The sequence below is a fragment of the Ictidomys tridecemlineatus genome, chromosome 11 (genome assembly GCF_052094955.1).
Source record: "Ictidomys tridecemlineatus isolate mIctTri1 chromosome 11, mIctTri1.hap1, whole genome shotgun sequence".
Classification (NCBI taxonomy): domain Eukaryota; kingdom Metazoa; phylum Chordata; class Mammalia; order Rodentia; family Sciuridae; genus Ictidomys; species Ictidomys tridecemlineatus.
In genome coordinates this window covers 12,521,758-12,544,293 of record NC_135487.1, presented here as the reverse complement: position 1 = coordinate 12,544,293, position 22,536 = coordinate 12,521,758, and the positions used below count along the sequence as shown (strand labels likewise).

Here is a 22,536-nt window from a genome sequence, read left to right as displayed (position 1 = left end):
AGGGGAGGAGGAGATGGCCCGTTCACATTGATTTACAGCTGGGAGCAAAGTTGTGTCCCTTGGAGAGGGAACCCCCATTCCTGGTGGGAGGTGCCTGCAGAAGATAGGCCTTCTCCACACAGGCTTGCCCTTGATGCTGCCCAGGTCTACACCGCCCATTTGCTCCAGGCCCCTTTCTTTCTTGGTTACTGAAAGAGGTTTTGGCTTCCGTCTGTGGCCCTTGGTTCTTGATTGACAGATAGGTTGGCTGGCTGTTTATTCTCCAGAGGAGAAGCCAGCCCACCCCAGACTGGAGTTGCAAGCTGGAGCTTCCCAGGTCCCAAGCGGTCTACACCCCTCCTCCCCATATTGAAGAAGCTTATTAGAACTCAGGGGGGCATGGCATAATTAGAGAGCAGCACCCGCTCTGTTCTGATTCTTAGACTTAATCCACGCTGGATGCTCCACCTGCCGTTGGCTATAGGTGCTCATCCATGCAGGGGCATTCTGCTGAGGCCACTGAGATGGGAATGGTAGCTTGCAAGTGGCTGCAGCTGTGTTGGATGGGGCCAGTGAGCCCTGCAGAGGGAGTTGTGGCCCTGGTCTCCGGGAGGCTTCCCTGGGGGCCCCTCTGTTTGCCTAGCCTGCCAGCTAAAATTTTGTCGCATCCATAGAACGCTTCTGAGCACGTGTGAAGGCCCATGATTGCTGCTTCCCCCTAGACAGGGCCAGCTCCCCTCAAGGGTGAGGTTGAGGGCTGCCCAACCACTGTCCAGGCCAGCTTTTCAACTTTTCAGTAGTTTTCCTTTATTACTTTTAAAACAAAGCATTGATACTACACAGTCCTTTTCCCAGGATGGCAGGTGTCTGACAAGCTCCTAGCCAAGGATGCTCACAGTGAGGGCTGGAGTAGGGCCCACTTCCCGGGCCCCCCAGCACCTCGAATGTGGCGGTTGTCATGTTCTGGACAGTGGTAGTGTAATTTGGGAAAACATACTCAGAATTTTATGTCTGGGAAATAAAGTCTGTTTTTACACAACACAAACTCTAGAGAGTAAAGTTGACAAAATCCAGTTGGCATATGGATTATGGACTTTCAGAGGTTGAGAAATGTGACAATAAAAGAAACTTGAAGTTCAGAATATATATGTTAAAGGAGGAAAGAAAACCACTCTTTGCACCCAGAGGAAAGCACGGTGAGCATTTTTGCATATGTTCCTCTCCAGGAACTGGGCTTTTTTTTTTTTACTCAGTTGAGGTTAAATTGTTAGATCCAGTTTTGCTAGTTTAGTATGAAATAGATATTTCCTCTTTTTGCCCGTGTAATGGTTACTGAGTACCTGGTCGCCTCCCTGTGTGGCAAGGCCAATTCCAGGATGGCCCACAGAGTGGGCACCCAGCCTCAGCCTGGGATTCTGTAGGGTGCATGCTGACAGGGAAGGGTGTTCTAGAAGCTGCTGATAATGTAACTGCCCATTCCTTTCTAAGAGGATTGTCACAGTGTGCACCTTTTCCAAGCACCAGGCCATCTTCCTGGCCTTGTACCTTTTAGGTAACCTGGCTTCCTCTCCCACTTCCCCCAGGTGCCTGACTGCCATAGTACTCATTTGAGTTGTTGCCTGTGTTCCCTCCTTCCCGGGGGTGGAACCCCGGGCCTTGCACATGCTGGGCAAGCGCTCTTCCACTGAGCTGCAGCCCTGGCTCATTTTTTTTGAGACAAGGTCTCTTTCCCCAGCCTCTGGTGCTGGGGTTAGAGGCGTGTGCTGTGGCGCCTGGCTGTCTTTTCCTCTTTGAGTACTTGCAGGAAGTAACATCTTGTCAGGGGTGGCAGGGGTGGAGAGCAAAATGTTCCGTTTTTCGGCAGATGGAACATCCGGGGCTGTGTAGAACAGTTGGGCACTTTGGCCAGTGGTACCACTTGCAGGGAGCCTGGCAGCTCAGCAGCACCTCGTGAGCGCCCCCTTCTGCACCCTGGGTAGAGTGAGCTGACCTTCCCACCCACTCGCCCAGGTACCTGGCAGCGTGTCCAGGGCCACTGTCCTGCCCATGACTGAGTGGCTGCCAGCTTCTCCCGTTCCCACGACATGGTCCTACGTGTGCTCTGGGGAACAGAGGTGCAGAGTCCCCGGCTGCCTCCCTTAATAGCCGTCCCTCTCTGCCTCTGGTCCTGGGGTTATGTTTTGTTTTATTTTTTCAACTGCTTTTTGGGCGGTTGCTGATTTATTTATTTCCCCAGGTTTAATAGTCCAGTGCAGTTTGGCACGTTTTTAATGAAGGTAGAGTCCACCATAGCCATGACCTGCTTCCCCCTGCAGTTACTCCTCACCCCACCCCTGCCCCGCCCAGCCTGGCCTGCCATGTCACATGTGCCGAATTGTGCAGATTGTTTTTTAAAGAAACTGATTCTGAAAGTAATGCTCGTTGGAAAACATCTGGAGGCCTGGGACTACGCGGTTACCCACGGGTGTCTTTGGAATGTCTCCGGATGGCATTTGGGGCATTTTTGTAATGCCTGTTTGTCTTGTTTCCCGGCTGTTTTACAGAGGGCATGCCTGGTGTTGATGATCAGGGAAAGGGGAGGGGGCACATGTACTATCCATGGAAACGATGCTGAAAAATACAAAGAGAAGAGAAAAATAAGCCACTCAGAATTCCCCTCTTGGATAAAGTCCCTTTTACCTTTTGTGGGTTTACTGTCTTCCCTGAGCGAGTTTCTGAAACCGGCCTTCGTTCTTCACGTCTGCCTCTGCTGCTTCCTGACAGCGCCACGTGTGGGCCTTTGTGAGCCTCCGCTGACAGTTGTGCAGTCCCACATTTTATAGTTGGACTATAATTTACGAATGTTGGACTTACAGTTATTTTTTTCTTGTTGCTGTTATAAAAAATACTAAAATGTCTTTGTGTCAAAACCTTGTGTAAGACCTTTGCAGAATTCCTGGGTCCAAGAGTTTGAGCCTTTAAAAAAGTTTGTTCCCTTTCAATTTGGAATGTTTTGCAAAATTTCTTTGTAGATGCCTGTCTGAATTCTACCTGCTCCTTGAAATGACTTGTTTTGACCCCAGGATCGGGTCTGGGTTTCCAGGAGGTGGCTGTGTTCTGTCACATTGAGGTATAGTGTAGATAGTGACAGGGCATGAGCAGAAGTGCCAGACCCCAGGGGTCATGAAGATGAAGGTACCCTTAGGAGCCACTGTGGGGTTTATTGTCACAAAATCTTACCTTTCAAGTCTACAGGGTGTAGGCCTATTTGTTTTATATAAATAATCTCTTTGTGTTCATCATTAGTTTCCAGTAAAGTTTTGTTTATATGGGTGAGAGGGTTTTTAGTTGTTTTAGCGCCAGCACAGAAAGATTTTTGATCAGATTCAATCCAGAGTTGTTCAGATAGGAAAGACAGCAGCACGGGTGTCAGTGATGCTTAGGTGCTGGGGTTGCAACCCTGTGGACATGCAGCTTGCGGGAGAAGATGGAGGCCAGTTGCACCTGCCTTTTCTAAGAGAGACTCTCCTGCCGAAATTCTTCAAGGATAAAAAAACCCCTGAGGTTTGTAACCCAAAGTGTTGGTCTCTGAACCCACTGTTTATTCTGACTTTCGTAGGGCCTTGCATTTCTCTGAGACCATAGCTTTCATTACAAAGTGCCCTGGGGCCTTGGGCTATGTCTGGCACACATCCCCATACAGCTGTCACCATGTGGCCTTGTCGAGTGACCTGGCCTTTCTGCATCCCAGTTTTCTCCTTCGTAAACAGCATGACAGTGCCTGACACATTGGAGGTACTCAGCATCTCACCAAAAGTACTTGAGCACAGTGATTACACCAGTAATCCCAGCTGCTTGGGAGGATCTCAAGCTCAAGGCCAGCCTCAGCAACTTATAACCAGACCCTGTCTCTAGATAAAGTATTATTGTAAATTATTATTTGAGCCTTGGCTTACACAGTTTTGCAAGGAAACGCTGGTCCTGAGACTTCCCCAAGTGGATCTGTATCTACTTAAAGTGAAGCCCATGGGCTGGGGATGTGGCTCAAGCGGTAGCGTGCTTGCCTGGCATGCGCGCGGCGCTGGGTTCGATCCTCAGCACCACATACAAAGATGTTGTGTCCATCGAAAACTAAAAAATAAATAAAAAGAAAAAGAAAAGTGAAGCCCTAAGTCAGGTACTTCTATCATGCAGTAGGGTAGTGTTTTAAAATAATGAATGAATTTTTAAAAATCCTTTCTATAAGACAGGCTCATTGAATTCATTAGCCTTTCTTATGATTGAAAGGGTAGGGCTATTATAATTGGGAATCACAAAAATTTAAAGGTAACAAAGCCTTTCCTAATCCAACCCTCAGCAACACCCTGTGGGGATTGGAAGGCCCCTTGCCTTTGCCCCCTGTGCTTTTGAGCAACAGTGCAGCTGTTTTCTGCCTTGTGCCCTGGGGCCCTCACCCAGCCTCACGTGGGGATGGTGGGGATGGTGTGGAGCACCCTCTCTGCAGTTCCTGATTCTGAGCAGTGGGAGCTACTACTTGTGTAACATGCAGAAGGGGTGGAGCTCCCCATAGCCACACCCACCCTCGCTGGACCAGACCAATAGAGCCTTCCCTTTCTGCCTTTAAGACTCTTCCCATGCTAGGCTGGCAGCCGCTGGATCCCAGTAAATGCACTGTCCACCTTCACACTCGCTTTACTTCCAGGAAGAGCCCACAGACATGAGTTCCTGAGGTGCTCAGGCCATCAGTGCCACATGTCTCCTCCCTGCTGCTGTAGCTGGGACTCAAACTGCATAGGCAAGAAGTGCCGGGTGAACTAACAGGGACTCATCTTTCAAAAGCATTTTCAGCCCTGCTTATCGTTATATTATCTTTTTGTTCTGATTTCCCTATTTTTTGAATACATGGTTTTTAGTATAATAATGTGTCTTAAAGGTGAAGGAAGTTGACAGAGTGGGTACACCACTAATATCCAGTCCTAGATGGCCTGTCCCCAAAGGGGTCCTCCACAGGGGTGTCTGTAGATGCTTGCCATCCATTGCCATAAGTGTACAAACAAACGGCAGGGCTGGAAAAGTGGCGGCTTCTTGCTTTGGGTCTTGTGGTCGCCATTCGGAATGATCTGAAATTCATCTTTCCATCCTAAGAATGAGCCAGAAGAATTGGATTTCAAGGAAAATGCTTGGTCTACATAAAGAGCCAATTGTCTTCCCATCCTCCCTGCCAGTGTGTGTTTCTAACGCAAACTCATCACAGAGGTGTCTTATAAGACGCTTATGAGTGTACCTCCCAGTACTGCACAGACAGTTTATTGGACTTTTCAGTGATGCCTGCATGTTTTACTTCAGCTGTGGGAAAAAAATCAGTGTCCCCTGCCCCCCACACCTGGCCATGCTTTGGCCCCGACCTGTGTGGCTTGTCATCTGGGCCAAGAATGTGGATGGCAGCTGGAGAAATTACTGTGGAAGTACTGGGTGTTAGGAAGTTAGGACCTGATTCCCTCAAGACACACACACACACACACACACACACACACACGCGCACAAGAAAGAGACCACCAAGAACTGACGCTCACAGGAGTCAGATGTGGTTTCTGAAATGAGTGACGCATGCACCTGGGAGCCAGTGGATTGACCCGGGAGCAGCCCAGTAGGGAGTGGCCTGGGTCTTGTCCTATGCAGGATCAGGCAGAGCTGGGCATGCAGGGAAGTCCAAGGTGGCTGCTTTGGGCCTTTCGGGAGTGCCATGTGGCAAAGAACTGGCACATCTTGGGCACAGCCCTGGAAGTCAGAAGGCCAGTCATTGGGCGGAAGGTGCACATGGAAGGAGCCGCTTGGACAGGTGCTGGGACAGGGTCAGCAGAGGCCGAAAGGCCCAAGCCTGCAGGGATCCTGAGGGAAAGTGAACGCCAGGCTCGCTAAACTTGAGAACGTCTAATTCTTTAGGAACAAACCCTTTCAACTCCGAAACTTGACTATTAATTCTTCTCTCCGTACAGATGTAAGTGTGCATGGTTGTTCCACAGGAAGGGCTGTGGCTGCCTACAGTGGCTCTGCATCTTCCTGTAATGTAGGATATTCAGGGAATGGGGCCGTCGTGCACTTCCTGGGGAGTTTGGATCACCTTCCGAGAGGCACCTTGTTCCTGGTCTCTCGGATGGGCCAGCCCAGGACCATAGGTTGCTTTGGCAGGCAGCTCCTGTCCAGGATATACTACCACCCTCCGTACCGCCTTGAACTTTTGTGGTCTGGGGTGGAACTCGGTGATTTTTACAAGAAGCAGGAATGAGTCCCTGCTGATGAGTAAAGCTGTTTTCCATCATTGATTGGACACGGATTCCTGCTCCTGCCCCTTGCTCTGGATTTAATCTTCCTATGAGAAGGAACTAAGCTATTTTCCTCAGCCAGAGGACGTCAGGGAAACCAAAAGAAAAAGTGAACAGCCCTTGCTGATGACCGTGAAGGCCTCCTAGGCCGCCAGCCCTGGTAGGGAATCCAGCACTGCACCTGTGTTCCCACCCACTGGGCAGCAGTCGTGGGATGAGGGCTGGGGAGCGGGGGTGCTGACCTGGGCACCCGGCCCAGTACTAGGGTCCTATGCTGAGTCTCACTGGAAGTGGCACAGGAGACAGGGCAGACCAGATCAAGCCAGAAGGCTTCTGGGGCCTTATGAGCTTTGGATGTACAGAGCGGTGGTCAGTTTTCAGACTACCTTGATGTATAGCTCGACCGAGACGCTTGGGAAAATATTCCACTCAGTACGCTCCAGTGGTTGCCTTAAGTTTATTTCCTAATTGAATTTTCTCCTTAAAATCTGTTTTCCCCAAACTGGTGGGCAGCCGTACACTCTTGAGGGCTGGGTCCCCCAACGCCATGAGGGTTATAGAGGCTGCTCGCGGCAGTGACTGCCTGCAGCATCGCCTCCCTGCTTCCCGGGTCAGATCCTCCCCTCCCTCGTTTCCAGCTCTCCCTAAGCGGCCATTCCAGCTGGCCGAGCTGTGACAAGGGTTTCCGTAAGCATTCCCACGATCCTGTAAGTGAGGAGCGTGACCTCCGAGCCATGTGCCCAGTCCCTCCCTGTCGCAGAGGTGGTGGGAGGTAAGAACAATACTTGGATGGATGGATTCCCGTCTGGCTGAGCATCTGTAGGCCATCCAAACACCGTGTTCCCTGGGGACTGTTGGGTTAGAGGGGAAAGTGAATTGATTTCCACCTTTTTGGTAGAGGAAGGAGCGTAGCATAACAACCTCTGCTTTCCTGAGCTCTCCTGCGGTGCCTCCCATTAGTTTTTGTCACGGAACTTAGGAGCAAAGTATAAAAAATTGGCAAACTAAAGCAGAGATGTTTTCTCTTTGTGTCATGAAGCTCTCCCGCTGTCGAGTTTTGAGGCTGGCTTTGTTGAGATCCCTCATAAACAGTTTCTCTGGTTTCCTGGGCTGGGGTTGGGGGCGTCCAGGGAGAAGCATTTAGTCTCTGGAACACTGCAGAGGCGTCTCACTGCGACAGGGCGGAGACAGGGCCCAAGTAGCCTCGCTGCCCAATGTTTGCATCCCGATGGCTTTTCCCGAAGTAGAGATTCCCTCCTCCATCCGGGTCTTTCTGACTGTGTGGAAGGTGCACATGCTTCTCGAGCTGCCCTGGCCTTCTGTACTTCCATGAGCAGATGATCTATCAATGGGGGGCATTTTCTCTGTTGGAAATTTGCAGGTTCCCACTCAGATACCTGTTGGGGAAGTGTGTCTCCTGGGGCCCAGTTGTACTGTGTGTGGCCTTGACCATCATTTTTGTCTGTGAGAACGCGCTGACTGGAGGTGATCAGGGTGGCCGTACTGAGCTCTCGAGCCAGTCAGCAACTTTTCCTCCAGTGTGTTCCGCTCCTGCTCTCAGGTAGGCTGTGAGGGCCTGTGACATTTCTTGTGTTCTTGGAAGGCCATGCTAATTCAAAGTCCCTTGCCACTGGCCTGTTTGACTTAATGAAAGCTCTCAGGCCGTTGGATGACAAACATCATCCACCACAGAATGAGAAAACGCCATTCTGAGAAATTGAGCACCGGGGTTGGTAGAGGTGCCATACAGGCCCTGCCTGCGCTGCGGGGAGGTGTGTGGAGGTCCGCAGGGCCCAGGGGCGCCCCCACCCCTTTGGTGGAGCTCTGGAAGAACCTCTGCAGCCTTGCGCTCTCGGGCCCTTCCAACACTGGCCATGCAGTGACAAGAGCGGAACGCTGTCTCCAGGGTGGGCAGCAGGCCAGGGGGCTTTATCTCAAAATGTGAGATGCTTTTCTCTTTTCTTCTTCCTCCCTGTGGACTTCACAGGTAAAATATACAGAGCAATGTCTTGAGTCCCAGGAGTGTGCTAGGTGCTAGGTAGGAATTGCCTCTACTCAATCTTTAAAATACCAGTACCGTTTATGTGCCATTAGGACCCTCATTTTACAGATGGAGAAACCTGAGGCTGAATTTAGTGACTTGTCCGAGGTCCCACGTGAGGGCGTGGTGGGTCAGAATCCACATGCAGATGGTCTCACACCTGCACCCTCACCTGCGGTCAGCTGCGGGGATGAGGAGGCTGAGCAGCCAGCTGCTCTTCTCTGGAGACTGTACAACAAAGAACTGGCAGCAGCTCTTGGGACAGGAGTGGGGCGTGGTGGCAGCACCATGCTGTAGAGAGGGATCAGGCACAGAGGCTTTGGGGCAGGAACAATTGCCTTTGAATCCCAGCTCCATCATGCTCCATGCCTGTTTCCACAGCTGAGACTTATACCAGCACCCCAGGGCCTTACACATGCTAGGCAGTGCTCTGCCCCTGAGCTCCATGCCCACCCCTAGGATCTTTTTATTTTTAGATTAAACATGGCACTCGGGGTGCAGCTCAGTGGTGAGTGAATGCTTAGCAGGTGAGAGGCCCTGGACTGGATGTCCAGCACCAAACAAAGATTAAATGTGATATGGGCATGTAAAAAGCACTTAGGGACAGTGACTTTAAAATTTTGAGCTGGTATTTCTCACGACCCTTCCTCAGCCGTGGAGCACCTGCCCAGCGAAAGCTGTCAGCAGTGGCCATGTGTATGCTGTCATTGCAGGGTCTGCCGCAGAGGGGAGTGAGACCTGGTGGCCATCTGCTGACCAGGGCTGGGTGCAGTCCCTGGTTATCAGAAAGCTCTTTGGGGGCTGGCACCTGTCTGTCACATCTCTTTCTTTAGTTCTCTCTGCTCACTGAGGATGTTAGGGTCCTTGCCTGGCCAACCTTCTTGAGACATGGCACACAGCCATCAGCTGAGGATAGGAGGGAAGCACGTTCTGAGCTTCTGGAAACCTGTCTAGTGGGCAGGACAGTCCCCAAGTTGATGGAGGAGTAAATTTCCGCTTGGAAAGATGACTCCTGTCTAGCCAGAGAGAACCCAAAGGAATGGCCACGACTCTTTGAATTTTTAGGCCTCTTTCATGGCTCCCCACTTGGATGCCTTCAAGTCATGTCCACTATTATCAAAGGGTGGAGGGAATTTTAGTTCTGTGCCCGAATGTTGAGCGCCTGTGCCCTCTGCAACACAGCTCTGGGTGAGGAGATGTTTAAGAGGGTGCTTTTTATTGAGCACTTAGATTGCTTTAGGAACTCTACTAGTTTCTTTACATGCTTATGATTATGATTATTCCCAGTAAACAGGTGAAGGAGTTAAGGCTCAGGAAGGTGAGACTGCCTGCTAAGATATGGCAGGTGCAGGTTGGAAACCTTCATGTTTTAATTTCAGGGACCTTTCTGCCAGTCAACAGCCTGTAAAGTGGTCTGTCTTAGGTCTTAATACAAGCCAAGAGTTGTCTTTTTTTTCTTTTTTGGCATCTGCCTGGCAGGGCCTGATGATAACTGATAGAAGGGAGCATTGTGACAGGTCTTGGATCAAGCTTGCAGATGTACTACAGATTGGTAAAATGTTGCATTGTACGTTTCTGTCACCAGGTATGCTGAGGCTTTGGTGATATATCTGAGGGTGTTTGGGGTGCACTCTCTGCTGTACCTTGCTGTGAGCATCTATGGTTGACAATGTTGTGTGGCATCAGGATAGAGTTGCCCTTGAGCTGAAAGGGGCAGCAGACAGGGATGCGCAGAGGCTGGTGAGGTTTTCATATTTATTCACACATAGCATCTGAAATAGAACCCAGGAACCCAGGAAAGAAATAGCCAAGTGCAGGGGTGCCATTGGCTAGGAGGAGTCTAATGACCTAGAGCACAGGGACAGCTGTGGTTGTCCTGAATATTTCAAAATATCCAGTGGAAAGGATTTTGAATATTCCCAATATGAAGAAATTTTATCTCTATCCTATATATATAGTGACAGATATGCCAGTTACCCTTATTTGATTATTGTACTTTTTATACATGTATTGCAATGTCACACTCTACCCTATAAACATGTACAATTACTGTGTTCCAGTTAAAAATCAAAAGGTATTTTAAAAGAACAAAACTGGGCATGGTGGCCCACGTTTTATAAATTCAGCAACTCAAGAGGCAAAGAAGGCAGGGGATCACATGTTGGGGGTCAACCTGGGCAACTTGGCGAGACCCTGACTCCGAATGAAACTCCATGGTAGAGCACCCCTGGGTTCAACCCCCAGCACAACAAAAGAACAGAGAAAGCAGAACTCACTGCATGCTTCATAAGCACCCTGTGCTTTTCCTCAGGCCCCCCTGTGGGTGTACTGCGGAAGCATCCTGGCCTCTTTCAGGTGAAATACTTGGTTTGATGGAGGCTTAACCCCCCCCCCAATCTTTCAAGTCTTGCTCTTTTTCATCAAGACTTATCCTGTGTGCTGTTTGCTGGTGGACCCCTGTCTCCCCACCTCTGGACACCATGCACGGTGCTTTGGTGGAGGGAACCCATGCCCAGGTGTTGCAGATTACATCGTGGCCATCTTGGCAAACTGGGAGAAAGTTCGTGTGGATTGGCTGCTCCTGCTATGTAAAAAGTTAATTCTCTTGGCCAATGAATACATGGATGACATTTTCCCAAACTTTTAGAAGATCGTTACTTAGAATATAGGGACACTTTGTTCTAATTGTTTTCAAATTTTAAGAAAGGCTTCTTGAGTTTCTTGTGCCATTGAGGTGGACTTGGACAGCACGTATGGCACCCGTTGAAGACATCTTGGGATTGTCCCTAATTATGTGTCTAACTGCCAGTTGACAAAGTGGAGGGATTAGTTGCTTGTTACATGAAACCAGCCAGGATTGCTGCAGAGGCAGCAGCTGTGGACATCTGTGAAACATTAGTGATCAGACCATAGGTGATGGTGCCTTGCAGGTCTTCTAAAGGGGTCCACGAAACCATCACTTAGAGAAACTGTGGGAAAAGGCTTTAGTATTTTTGAGAAATCCTCCTATAAGTGGTAATGCTCATGAGGACAGAGTCTGTAATTCAAGTGACAGATTTTAGAATTTGGTGGCAGAAGGAATTGCCCATAATTTACCTAGCCAGAGAGGAGACACACTCTATGCCCCTATTGATTTTTGTGGCTAAGCAGGTTGTTCCCAAAAAGGAATTAGAAATTAGTTTCATTGTAGTTTAGGGTGTTTTATAGTCTCTGGAGGATGTTTAGGCATGGAGGCCAGCCTGTATCTTTCAGTGCTGTGGCTCTGGGCCAAGTTGCCTAACATTCCTGAGCCTCAGTTTGCCTACTTCTGAAACTGGGGTTAGTGGCCAGCTGTTGTTTGGCTCTCCTGCAGCCCATGTGGTGCAGGGCCTGGTCCTCAGTGGGCCCTTAGCAGATGTTAGTTTTTTTTCCTTTGTCTCCTGAAATGGGTTTGCATTTTAGATACTTGGTATTCTTGGGGTGGTGGAGGGGTGGGGGGGAGGCAGAGAGGGCACATTCTACCACCCAAGTTCATCTCTAGCCCTTTTTATTTTGAAACTGCAGAGTTGTTCAGGCTGACCTTGAATTTGAATTTGTAATCTCCTGTCTCTGTACTCCCTGGTAGCTGGGATTATGAGCATGTGCTACTCCCCTACACACTGTGATTGAACCCAGGGGTGCTTTACCACTGAGCCTACATCCCTAGAACTTTTTATTTTTATTTGAAGATAGGGTCTCACTAAGTTGCTGAGGCTGGCCTTGAACTTGTGACCTTCTTTCTTCAACCTCTGGAGTAGCTGGGATTAGAGGTGTGCACCACCATGCCCAGCCCTTGCTTGGTATTATTAATCAAGGAAGGAGCAAATAATTTGAAAAATAAAATGATCTGGATTAGTGATGCGTGTTTGTGTATGTGTGTGTGCACATGCACACCTCTGCACACAAGTTAGGCAAGAGTTACCCTCAAGCTGCCTATACAATTAAGATAACTTAATATTGTGATTGCTAATTCTCATAATGTAGAATTGTATTCAAGATAGTATTTTTACAAAGCAAACATTGCAGCATTTTAAAATTTCTACTTAGGAAAGCAGTAAAGTATGTAACAAAGGGTTTGTGTTCTGGTCCCTGTCGATTTGCTGTGTAGTTATGTGACAAGTCTAATTTTAGAGTTGTGGATAAGTCTGGGCCTCAGATTTCCTCATTTAGCTGGTTTTAAGATCCCCTTCTGTGTGACATTTCTGTCTCAAGGCCTGGACAGGAGAATATACTCTGCTCAAACCCGAGAGCGGTGCAGAGTGGTCTGCAGAGCAATCCACAGGGAACACTGGCCAGGGTGTTTCTCTGCACCCCTTGGGTGGGTCCCGGCCACAGAAAGCAGGCAGCATTGCCTGTAGGTGGACGCTGGCTGGGAGCTGAGTTCCAGAGCACAGAGTGGCCAGCAGGCTCTTTGAGGTGCTAGTGGAGATAGGTGGCTGCTAGCTGCAGGTTGGAAGTGGACAGAGGTGGATCGGAGGTGGCGGGAGGGCACCTGCCTCCAGGGAGGTGAAATAGGCACCAAAATAAGCTTGTGCCTGCTGAACGCTGACCATGGTCAGTGAAGAGACGCCGGCGCAGCCATCCCGCCTTTCTGAGATATTGGCCATTCCACCAGGCTCATGGGCCAACTCTGATCTCGGCAGGGAAGCTGCCTGTACCCTGCAGTTGGAGATCTGGAGTTGTCAACAGAAGCCCCTCTCTGGCTCTGGCTGGGGCTCATTTCGGATGTGTCATTTCCTGAAGGGATGCGGAGAGGGAAGACCCTCAGAACAGATACGCTGGGGAGAGGCACATGGAAGCTCCTGGCTGGGTGGTGTCGAGGCCACTTGGACATTCTCCTGGGACTATTCACTTTGTCTAGTTTTGATGGCCTCAGTGGGTTGGGGACATAGGGAGAAGACTCAGTGGGGGAACTATTCCTGGTCGTGTCCTAGGCTGGGAAGGTGGATTTAAGAGTTTCAGAAAGCAGCTGAATGGGGGGATCCCTGGAGCATAGAAAATCCAGGGGACAAAGACCTTCCATGGATGAATAAGGAGTTGCCTGGCTCTTGCTGGTCTTCTGTCCCTCTTCTCACGTTGGCTTGGGGGGCCTGGGTCCTGTACTCTGTGGCCCTCAGGGTGAGGGATGGTGTTGGGGGGTGCTGTGGAAGGCTGCCCTCCTTTGCTTAAAGACGGTTGAAATAACACCCACCTACCTTTCTAGAGACTGCAGCAGCCTGAACGGAAAACCTGTGTCAGGTGGGGAAATCACGGAGCAGCGGGCCTCCAAGCACCCAAAGAATGTTATATAACAGGCCAGGCAGGAAAGCCATGTGCTGTTGCTCTGGGAGAGTCCTGCTACACGGAGAGGATGTGCTGTGAGGGCATTGCAGGCCAGGCATCAGTCCCCATTGTCAAGAAAGCTGAGGCTGCAAGGGACCAAGTGGTGACCTCCTCACTTCCACCTTGTAGGCTATATGTGAAAGGAGGAATTATTATTATACTGTGTCTTAGAGTCTTAGATTTCTTTGAGATAAGGATGAAAAATTGTGTGCCTGCACACCAGTCTGAGTATTGGGTCCAGGTACTCAGAGACTGGCCGGCGAGTCTGGGCCCCAGGTCATGCCCTGTTTTCTTCCTGTCTCAGTGTTCTTGTTGCAGCAGGAAAGGTCTCCCAGCTTTCTGGTCTGCCAGTCCAGAGCAGGTTAGAAGCATCATGTTAGGTGAGGAAGTGTAGCTCATAAGGCCTGGCAGAAGAAGCAGAAAAAGATTTAAAACCAGAGGTCTGTTCTGGGAGTGGCCGCTCCAGTGGTGCTTTTGGGCCGAGGAGAAATGGTTTCATTGTGTCTGGGCTTTCTTCATTTGGATTGGGTAAGAACATGGAAAACACTGTACTTTTTAAAGAGACTGCTCTTTAAGGATTAAAGAAAAGTTAGTACTTTGGTTATCTAGAGAAGCCATTGGCCAGAACCATCTTCCATGGTTGGGGGAACTGGGGAACAGGTGTCCAGGTGTAGAAGGAGCGTGGCATAGTTGTCCTTTCCTGCTGTTTTCTGGCTTTCATCTCCCTTGAGCCATCTGCTCATTGCAGGCAAGAACAGGGTCTGCTGACCAGCAGCTGTGCCTGCCTGGCACCCTCCCAGTTGCTGGGTGGGTGAATCCAGCGGGGGATGGCAGGGCGGTGCTCGGAACCCCATCACCCAGGCACAGGATCAGAAGCTCTTCTTGCCGGGTCTGAGACTTTCAATTCTTTCTGTACACCTGTTACTCATCATAAGATGGGGGGCAGGGCTGAGATGAACTTGAATGGCCCATCCAGGCCTCGTTTTTGTGATCCTGACAAGATCTTTTAAAAGAGAGAATTATAAAGCAGTTGTTTTCATGGGGATCCAAATGACATTGACACAACCACTATGGCTGTCACTTTAAATGGTCCATTTCTTCCCCCAAGTGAGGCCGCAGCTTGCTTCCTGCACACCTGGTCGGTGGATCATTCGCCTCCTGGGCCTGTCCTTGTCTGCGTGGGCACAGACAGGCCTAGCAGGAAGTACTTATGTTGTCTGGTTTCTCTTCTAACTTCGGTGGCAAAGAATGACGTTGACCCAAGCTCTGTGACACAGAGAAGACCCTGCCAGGTTCAGGGAGGCTCTGGAACTGTGACTTTGACTTGCTGGAGGATTCCCCTGGGAACGAAAGTCATCTGGAGGGTGCAGGCACTTGTGCCCCTGCCACTGTCTTTCTGTGCCCTCCCAGAGGGCGCTCAGTCGAGGGATGGACTTTTTCTTAATATAAAATGGGTGGTTTTCTGGAATGGCCTAAAGAGGAGTTGTGGCTGGGCTTGTCCTCACATCTTTCTCCAAATAGCTCTCAGCACAAATTGTTCCCAAGCCACAGGCAGAACACAGATTGGCTTTTTAACAATAACTCGTTTGGGTCCCAGATGATACGAGACAAGCCGAGGCTGAGCTAGACTCCCCGAGTTTGTGGTAAGCCAGCCCCGGCTCCAGCAGGAAGGTAAACTCTGTCTCTGCTGTCTGTGAGCGAATATTTGCTAAGCGTCTTGGGAATGTAAACCTTCAGGGGCCTCGGTGAACCTCAGCACAGACTGCAGGCCCCGAGCCTCAGAGCATTGCAGGGTTGTTTATGTATGGACCCCGCCTTAGAGTTCAGATCTGCCCTGACCCGTCCTGGGGCAGGCCAGGCAGGGCTCCTGCTGGGAAATATTAGCATTCTGAGTTGCTGCGTGTCCTTGTTGTTTTAAAAGAACCACATGCACCCTGAGAAGGCCCCCCTTCGCCAGGTCGCCCCAGTTAGGAATCCGTCTGGCCCTCCCCTCTCTGCGAAGAACCACTCCTCTCCATTCTGCCCCCTAGATTGCCCCTGCACCCTTCCAGCCAGAGGCTCCCGTGCTGGCCCTCCTGCTCCAGTCTCTTCTCTAGCTGAACTGCCTTCCCAAGGTTGCCACAGGAATCCTTCTGTGTCAGTCTCTGTTGCCATCTAATAGTCACCCCAAGACCTAGTGACCTCAAAGGACAGGGGTGGTTTTATTGCTTCCATTAGTTCCCATGCTTCCACCCCCCGCAGTGAACTCCTCCCATCTCTCTCTCCCTCTGCCCCCAGTGAGTGGTGTGCTCTGACCAGGTGCCCTGCGTCCTGAAAAGGCCCCTGGCACTGCCTAAGGCACAGGGAGATGGTCCAGATCCTGTGCCTGCTCTTGAGAAAATCTCCTGGGCTTCCCTGTCCCTCCCAGGGTGCCTGTATAGCAGTGCTCATCAGTACGCGATGGTGGGTCTACCCTATTACGTCGAGCTCATTGCGGCCTTAAGTGTGTTCGCACTCACCTAGGAGCTGAATGGGGTTTACCTGCTGGTGGTTTCTGTGTGGGATTTGTTGCATAGACCTGGGTTTGCTGTCTGTAGATGATCTGTAGCTTTGTCCGGTGTCTGAACTCTTCAGCAGATATTTTAGCCTGAAGCATTTTACTTAATTTTGATCTGAAACATTGTTCTGGTCCATGTTAACTGTATTTTACTTGTCACAGGATGACTTAAGCAGTTTTGTGCTTTAAGTCATATGTAAACCAGCAAAAACAGAGCATTTCCACCTGTGTGCGCTCAAGAGGTTTAAGATGGGGAAACAGCCTTTCTCCCCTGCACATGGACTCACCCTTGAGTTTTTTCCCTATTGACTGTGACCATATCAGAAGCTCTGGTACACCATAAGCTCCAGGGACTTCACGTTCCCCACTCGGCATCAAACACAGTGCTTGTTACCTAGGAAACATTCAACAATAATTATCGAATGACTAATTGAATGGGCGGAGATCCTGGAGGGTGAAGTGAAGTGGTCATTCCTATACTATTTTTCAGCCCAGGGCACCAGTGGGAGGCAGAACTACAGGAGCAGTTGACATTTTGAAGAAGCTGTCCTGATCAAGGGGTGACAGTTTACAAGATAAATAGGAAGCTGGTTAGGAGGAGTGACCACAAGGGGGACCCTAGGAAAATGGTTGCCAGAAGGAAGTGCAGATGTGACTCCCTGTCTCGGGGCCTCCACATCCTGTGATGTTCCACTTGTCCACATCACACGGCCTGGTGACTGGTGATCATTTGCTGTTTTATGGCTGATCGGTTCCTGGAGGGTCAGGATGTGGCCTGAGTGTGGCACTGAACGCCTGGTTGCTGAATTGTCACCTAGTTGCTGGCCTGCAGGAGGTTGAGTCCAGAATGATGGTTTTGTTGAAGGGACGGTGTTTTTAGCAGTGTGAGCCACTGCAGGGCGGGTGGCACCCAGTGGTGGGCACATTTGCACTCCCTACAAGATAGAGGGCATTGTCGATCTAGAAGGAACCTTAGAGGCCATTGAGTCCAAGTCTCATGTCACACTGTTAAATGAAGCCCAAATCACAGACATCTAGTGACAGGAAAGGCCTCCACCCTGGACTTACACTAAATCCTGCCCTCACTTGGTCTTGTTTGTACTTTAAAAAACATTCAGATCTCTGATGATGATGTAGGAACCTACTGGGGTAAGTTTTAAGCATCATGATATAATGAGTACCTTGATTTTACCGTTCCATGTAAGACCCGGGCAGAGCAACCTTCGTCTTCCCCTGGTGGTTTCCCTGGTAACTTCTCGCTCTTCTAAATTTTTTATTTATCATTCCTTTCACTTATCTTAACAAGAAGCAAGCTCTGCTCTGTCAGTTGAAAGTGCACGTGTCCATCTAAATAACAGAGATCACCAACGTTTGTTTCTGAGCCTCGTAAGAGTGGTGGCATCCCAGGTAGTCTTGTCACCGTCCCATCTCCAGGCTTGCCCGTGCCGTTGCGTGTGCTGTAGATCAGCCGTGTTTTCTCCATGCTGTTTCCCGTTAGGACCCCGTAGGGTATGAGATGACTCCCGAGCAAGGCTGCAGTTGACTCTAATTTTAACTTTTTACAAGCTGCCACTAAGCCTTCCCATGTTGCTTCACTTATGGGAAGCATTTAGTCATTTCCTAATTTAATGATAGTTAAACATCCTTAGCCCTAGAAATTTGTTGTGAAACATTTCCAATTAAGATTAATTGGGATGAGTACAAAACATGAGCTCAATGGCCCTGGGAGTGTTTAGTGCTGCCAGCGAGGCGCAGCCAGACCGCCTGGAAGGAAGCCCTCCTGCGCCGGCACCCTCGAGTGGGGGTCTATTGGCGTGGGGGCTCGGGGTGTGAGGCGGGGACCCCCAGAGAGGCGATTAAAATCACGTTTCTCTGGCATTGACCCTCTCTGGTCAAGATGTGGCTTCTCCCTTTCTGAAGAACACTGCTAAACTTCCAGTTGCTCCCTCCCGAATCCCAGCGGTTCTGGATTACAGTTTCAAGTTAGCTGGGCTTGCCTCTAAGTTCGCTTTGGAGTTCAGAGGAAGATTGTTAAGATCTGCTTATTTTCCAAAAACCAGAAGATTTTAGGTCTTATGAGTGGTGTATGAATTAGAACTGTTATAAAAGGTTTCTCTCATGTGTTGGACAAGTTTTTTTTTTGACCAGATTCTAGGAACCAGAAGCCCCTGACACTCCAAAAAAGAAACTGATTACTTTTGGAGTAGGGTTTTTCAGCATTGACTCCTTTAACATTTAGGCCAGGGGAGTCTGTCCTTTGCGTTGTTGGGTGTTCAGATCATCCCTGCCTCGTTAAATGATGGCAGCTTCCCCTTCCCCAGTTGTGACAGTCAAAATGTCTCCCTAGTTGGCCCCACGTCTCCTGGCAGCAGGTTGCCTAGAGGGGTGTGTGCATAGGAAGAATCATCCCCGAGTGGGAAGGGCTGGTTTATAGCTTTTAGTGAGTTCCGCTTGACTTGAAAACTTGGGGTTTTCATTCTTGCACAGGCAAGAGAACGTACAGCCTTTTGTGGAGTTTGACTACCTAACTCTAGTTCAAGGCCACAGGAGAGGTCAGGCAGGGTAGGGTTGAGTGTATATTGGGAATATTTAAAGTACTTACTTTTAAAAGTATTTTTAGATCTTTAAAACCTGTATGTATATTTACATATGGTCCCCAGTCGTGGACCACATCCTATGATGTTTGATACTTTCCACATGAATTATCCAAGTCACTGTAACACTCCATGAGAGAGTTATCCATGGGATTGCCCCCGTCCTATGGGTGGAGGCTGGCAGAAGCTTGCCCCAGGTCGCCGGGTGATAAGTGCAGCCCTGGGAAGTGCCTTCTGTAGGGACAGGTCAGCTTACTTGTGTCTCCCTAGACATGGTATTAAAATTTCTTTCTGAGCCACCCCATGCCCCATGGCCTCAGCTGACACCTGCTGGCATAGGGCCGCATTAGGCGGAGCTGGTGGCAGGGTTTCTAGCCTGGGGTTGTTTTAGGTTTTTCTGGGTAGCCAGATTGTTGCATGTCCTAGAATAAAGTGTCGCTGATAACCACCTTGAGCAAGGGACAGGCCTTAATTTTGACCATCCTGATACACATGCCATGTGAACATGTGAAGATGGATTGTGTCTGCCGTGGATATAAAACGGGGCCTGGCCCCACGGCCTGCTGAGGGTTAATAGGCCTTGGTGTCTGTCGTACAGCCAAACATGGCGTTTTGAGGATTACTTTGTATATTTTATGAGACTCTTAGTTTATTGATTTAAGGCTTTCAAAAGTCCTGAAATTAGTCTGAGCAGTGCAGGCTTCAGATACAGGTCAGACGGTGCCTCTCTGGCAGTGTCAGGGACTCTACCTGCCTTGCTTGCAGTCAGAGGTCTTTGCGTTATTCACCTGGCCCTTCTTCCTGCTCCTCCTAGAATCTGGCCTCTTGTGCTGCAGTGCCAGCCATCATCACCGCCCGCCACCCTGCCTTCACTGTGCACTTTGCCACCTGCCTTCTCTTCCCTTATCGTTTTGTGTATGTTTATGGTGACTGGCACCTCGTGGCGCCCCATAAGTCTTCACAGCAGCAGTATTAGGAGAGGCGCCCAGGGAGTGAGAGCACTGCCCATCTCCTGTCCCACAGCTCACGGCACTTGTGCCCTCGGCGGCGGGGGAGCGCGAGCTCTTCCTGAAGCTTGCTTCAGGTCTACTCCAGTGCACACAGCACCTGAGAGGACTGGCCGAGTTTCAGTTGGGAGAATGAAGCACTTTGACTCTCTCTGTGCCTCTTGCCACTCACTGATTCCTCGCCTAGTTTCTCCCCTGACCCGGCTACGTTACCTGCCACTCATATCTGGGTTACAGGCAGGGTGACCCTAGCCTGCAGCCTGCCCTGCTCTCCACAGAACCAGCTGGGAGCTGACGCATCTGCAGCTGCCAGTTCTGCCAAGTTGTTGGAGAGCCCTTGGGGGCTCTGCACTGGAAGGGGGTGACACCCTGTGCAGTGTCTCCTCTAACCTGCAGGCTCAGGAGGGCCAGGCCACTGTGGGATTCTCTGGGGCTTAGAACTCCCCCAAACAACCAGCAATTGCAAGAATGGGTTTTGGAACGAGTTTTTGATATTGACAAAAATTACTTAGTGCTTCTCTTTTCCTTCCACAGAGTGATCAGCAGCTGGACTGTGCCTTGGATCTCATGAGGCGCCTGCCTCCACAGCAGATCGAGAAGAACCTCAGTGACCTGATCGACCTGGTACGTGCCTTCTTCATGTGGTTTCATTTGAGGCTATTGCTCGTAATTGCCTGTTTTTGTGTAACTCTTTTTGTGTGGAATTCAAAACACAGGAAACCCTTTCTCTCCCGAGGCAGACAGCACCACTGGGCTCCCAGATTCTTCCGGACAGAGAGAAGATGAGTTTCATATGGTGGTCTTCCTTTGAGACCATCTGTTGATAAAGCCCATGATAAGCATTCTCAGGTTGATTACGGCCTGACCCCTCCTCCAGCTGCCTTGACTTAACGTTTCTAGAAATTAGACACCCTGAGGAAGAGGCTGCAGGCCCAGCAAGGCATCTGCCTTTTTGAGTATCTCCAGCCAGTGCCTGACAGCATCTGCCCTGTAGAGTCCTACAGCAGCCTCACTCCTGTGAAAGAGCTCAGCACTTCTGTGTGTCAGATATTCAGTTCATCTTTGCAGCTCATTGAATACTCCAGTGATTGGTCTCAAGATGATGCCTCTGAATAACTGGTATTATGACATGAGCTGAAAAGGCAGGGATTTAGAAAACATCTGTAAGGAAGAATTGAAGAGAAATAAAATGAGATTGAGTCTCAGGAGGCCAAACGACCCTCCTAGACCACTCAGCCCTTGGCCCTGGTTCTCACAGGTCTGGAAGCCAAGTGTGCTCTCTTCCCTGGTGCCCTGGGTCTTCCTGGGTGTGATCCCCAGCAGCCAAACAAGGCTCATCAGCAAGATCTTCTAAAATAGGGGATCAAAAACTCGTTCTTCTGATGTGGTGTTTTATTTAATTCCAGTGCATGGATTCAGAACAGTTTTGGTAGGAGACTGTGCCCTTCACAGGCAGCACTACAGTCTGTAAGTCGTCCACGATGCTACTAATGTAAACTTACGGACACATGAATTCCCAGTGAGAGGCAGGCATGCGACCGAGAGGAGCTGCGGAAAGACCTGTGAGCTTGCCATAGTTCACGCGTAGATGGGCTTTGGGAGATCAGGAGGAGGAAGGTCCTGAGATTGTGGCCCTGTGGTATAGAAGTGACAGTCCCAGGTTAGGCAGATGCACATTTTAGAGGAACATTGAAGGATGGAAGATTGAATTGTGATGCAAAGGAATCATTGTAAGCCCAGGGCCAGACCAAGGTGCAGACCAAGAACCAGCAGGGGAGGAAGTCACTGAAATGGACATGCTGTAGGGAAAGGGTGGCAGAGTCTGGGGACAGGCTTCACCTAGGAGAGCGCTTGTGCCCTTTTGGAAGCATGATCCTCTCACCTGTTGCTCATTTTCAGGTTTTCTGGAGCCATGCATTTGGATCGTTATGCAAGGTACCCTGATTTGTAAATGTTGGTGTAAGCACTGGGTGGGCTGGGTCTGATGTGTAAAGCCCTGAGCCTACCAAGTGGGTGGACTTTGTTGAGAAATAATGTAAAGGTGGGTGGGTAGTGTCCTTGGAAGGTAGGAGGGGGACTTGATGTAGTGTAATTGTCCCATCCACCCACTTCTGAATTTGGTGTGCAGTGAGTGCTTTGTGCTAAGCTACTCTCTTGGCCTCCAGGGCCCCAGGATCCCATAAAACAGCACTGCAGCGCAGGTCTGGGAAGCATTGCACGTCTTCCCTTCTTGGTCAGGAATCTGGCTGCCTGTGTAGAAGAGGTGGCTCGGAAGTAAAGATGTGCTCAGTCTGTGCTCGGCTTGCCTGCTGGGGCCTCTTTTCCTGTTAAACTCTAGTGTGTGTGTGCTTGGCTAAATCTCTGTTCAGTTATCCCTGTTTCAGAAATAAACTAAACATAAGGCCCAAGGAAGGATAAGCACATTTTTCTCCCTCAAACACTTGGTGTCGAATGGGCTGCTTTGTTCTATGGGCAGCTGAAGCTTTGTACTTTCTTCAGGATTCATCACTCCATCTCCTTGAGATTTGTGTGCATCTGCTTTTATGGCACTTTTCTTGGGCTCACAGCATTGACAGGAGAAAAGGAGAGAATCAGAAACGGGTTTGCACCAAATACTGGATAGGAGAACTCAGCCTGCGGTTCAGTGTGCTGGCTGGGGCTCGGGTGCAGGTTGAAGTTCCCAGCTGCATTTGTCATGGATGCATGACTATAGTCTGGGGCATTCTGTAGGATGCTG

General features: G+C 49.8%; 1 protein-coding gene across 3 annotated transcripts in view; it reads left to right on the top strand.

Annotated features, from left to right (window-relative positions):
- The window catches only part of Capzb (capping actin protein of muscle Z-line subunit beta), a 116,164-nt gene that overhangs the window by 33,582 nt on the left and 60,046 nt on the right, over positions 1-22,536 (top strand). For all 3 annotated transcript variants that reach the window (XM_078025455.1, XM_078025453.1, XM_078025454.1), the window contains exon 2: positions 20,334-20,423. In XM_078025455.1, coding sequence (XP_077881581.1) covers positions 20,334-20,423 — 90 coding nt within the window. The remainder of the gene's footprint in view (positions 1-20,333; positions 20,424-22,536) is intronic.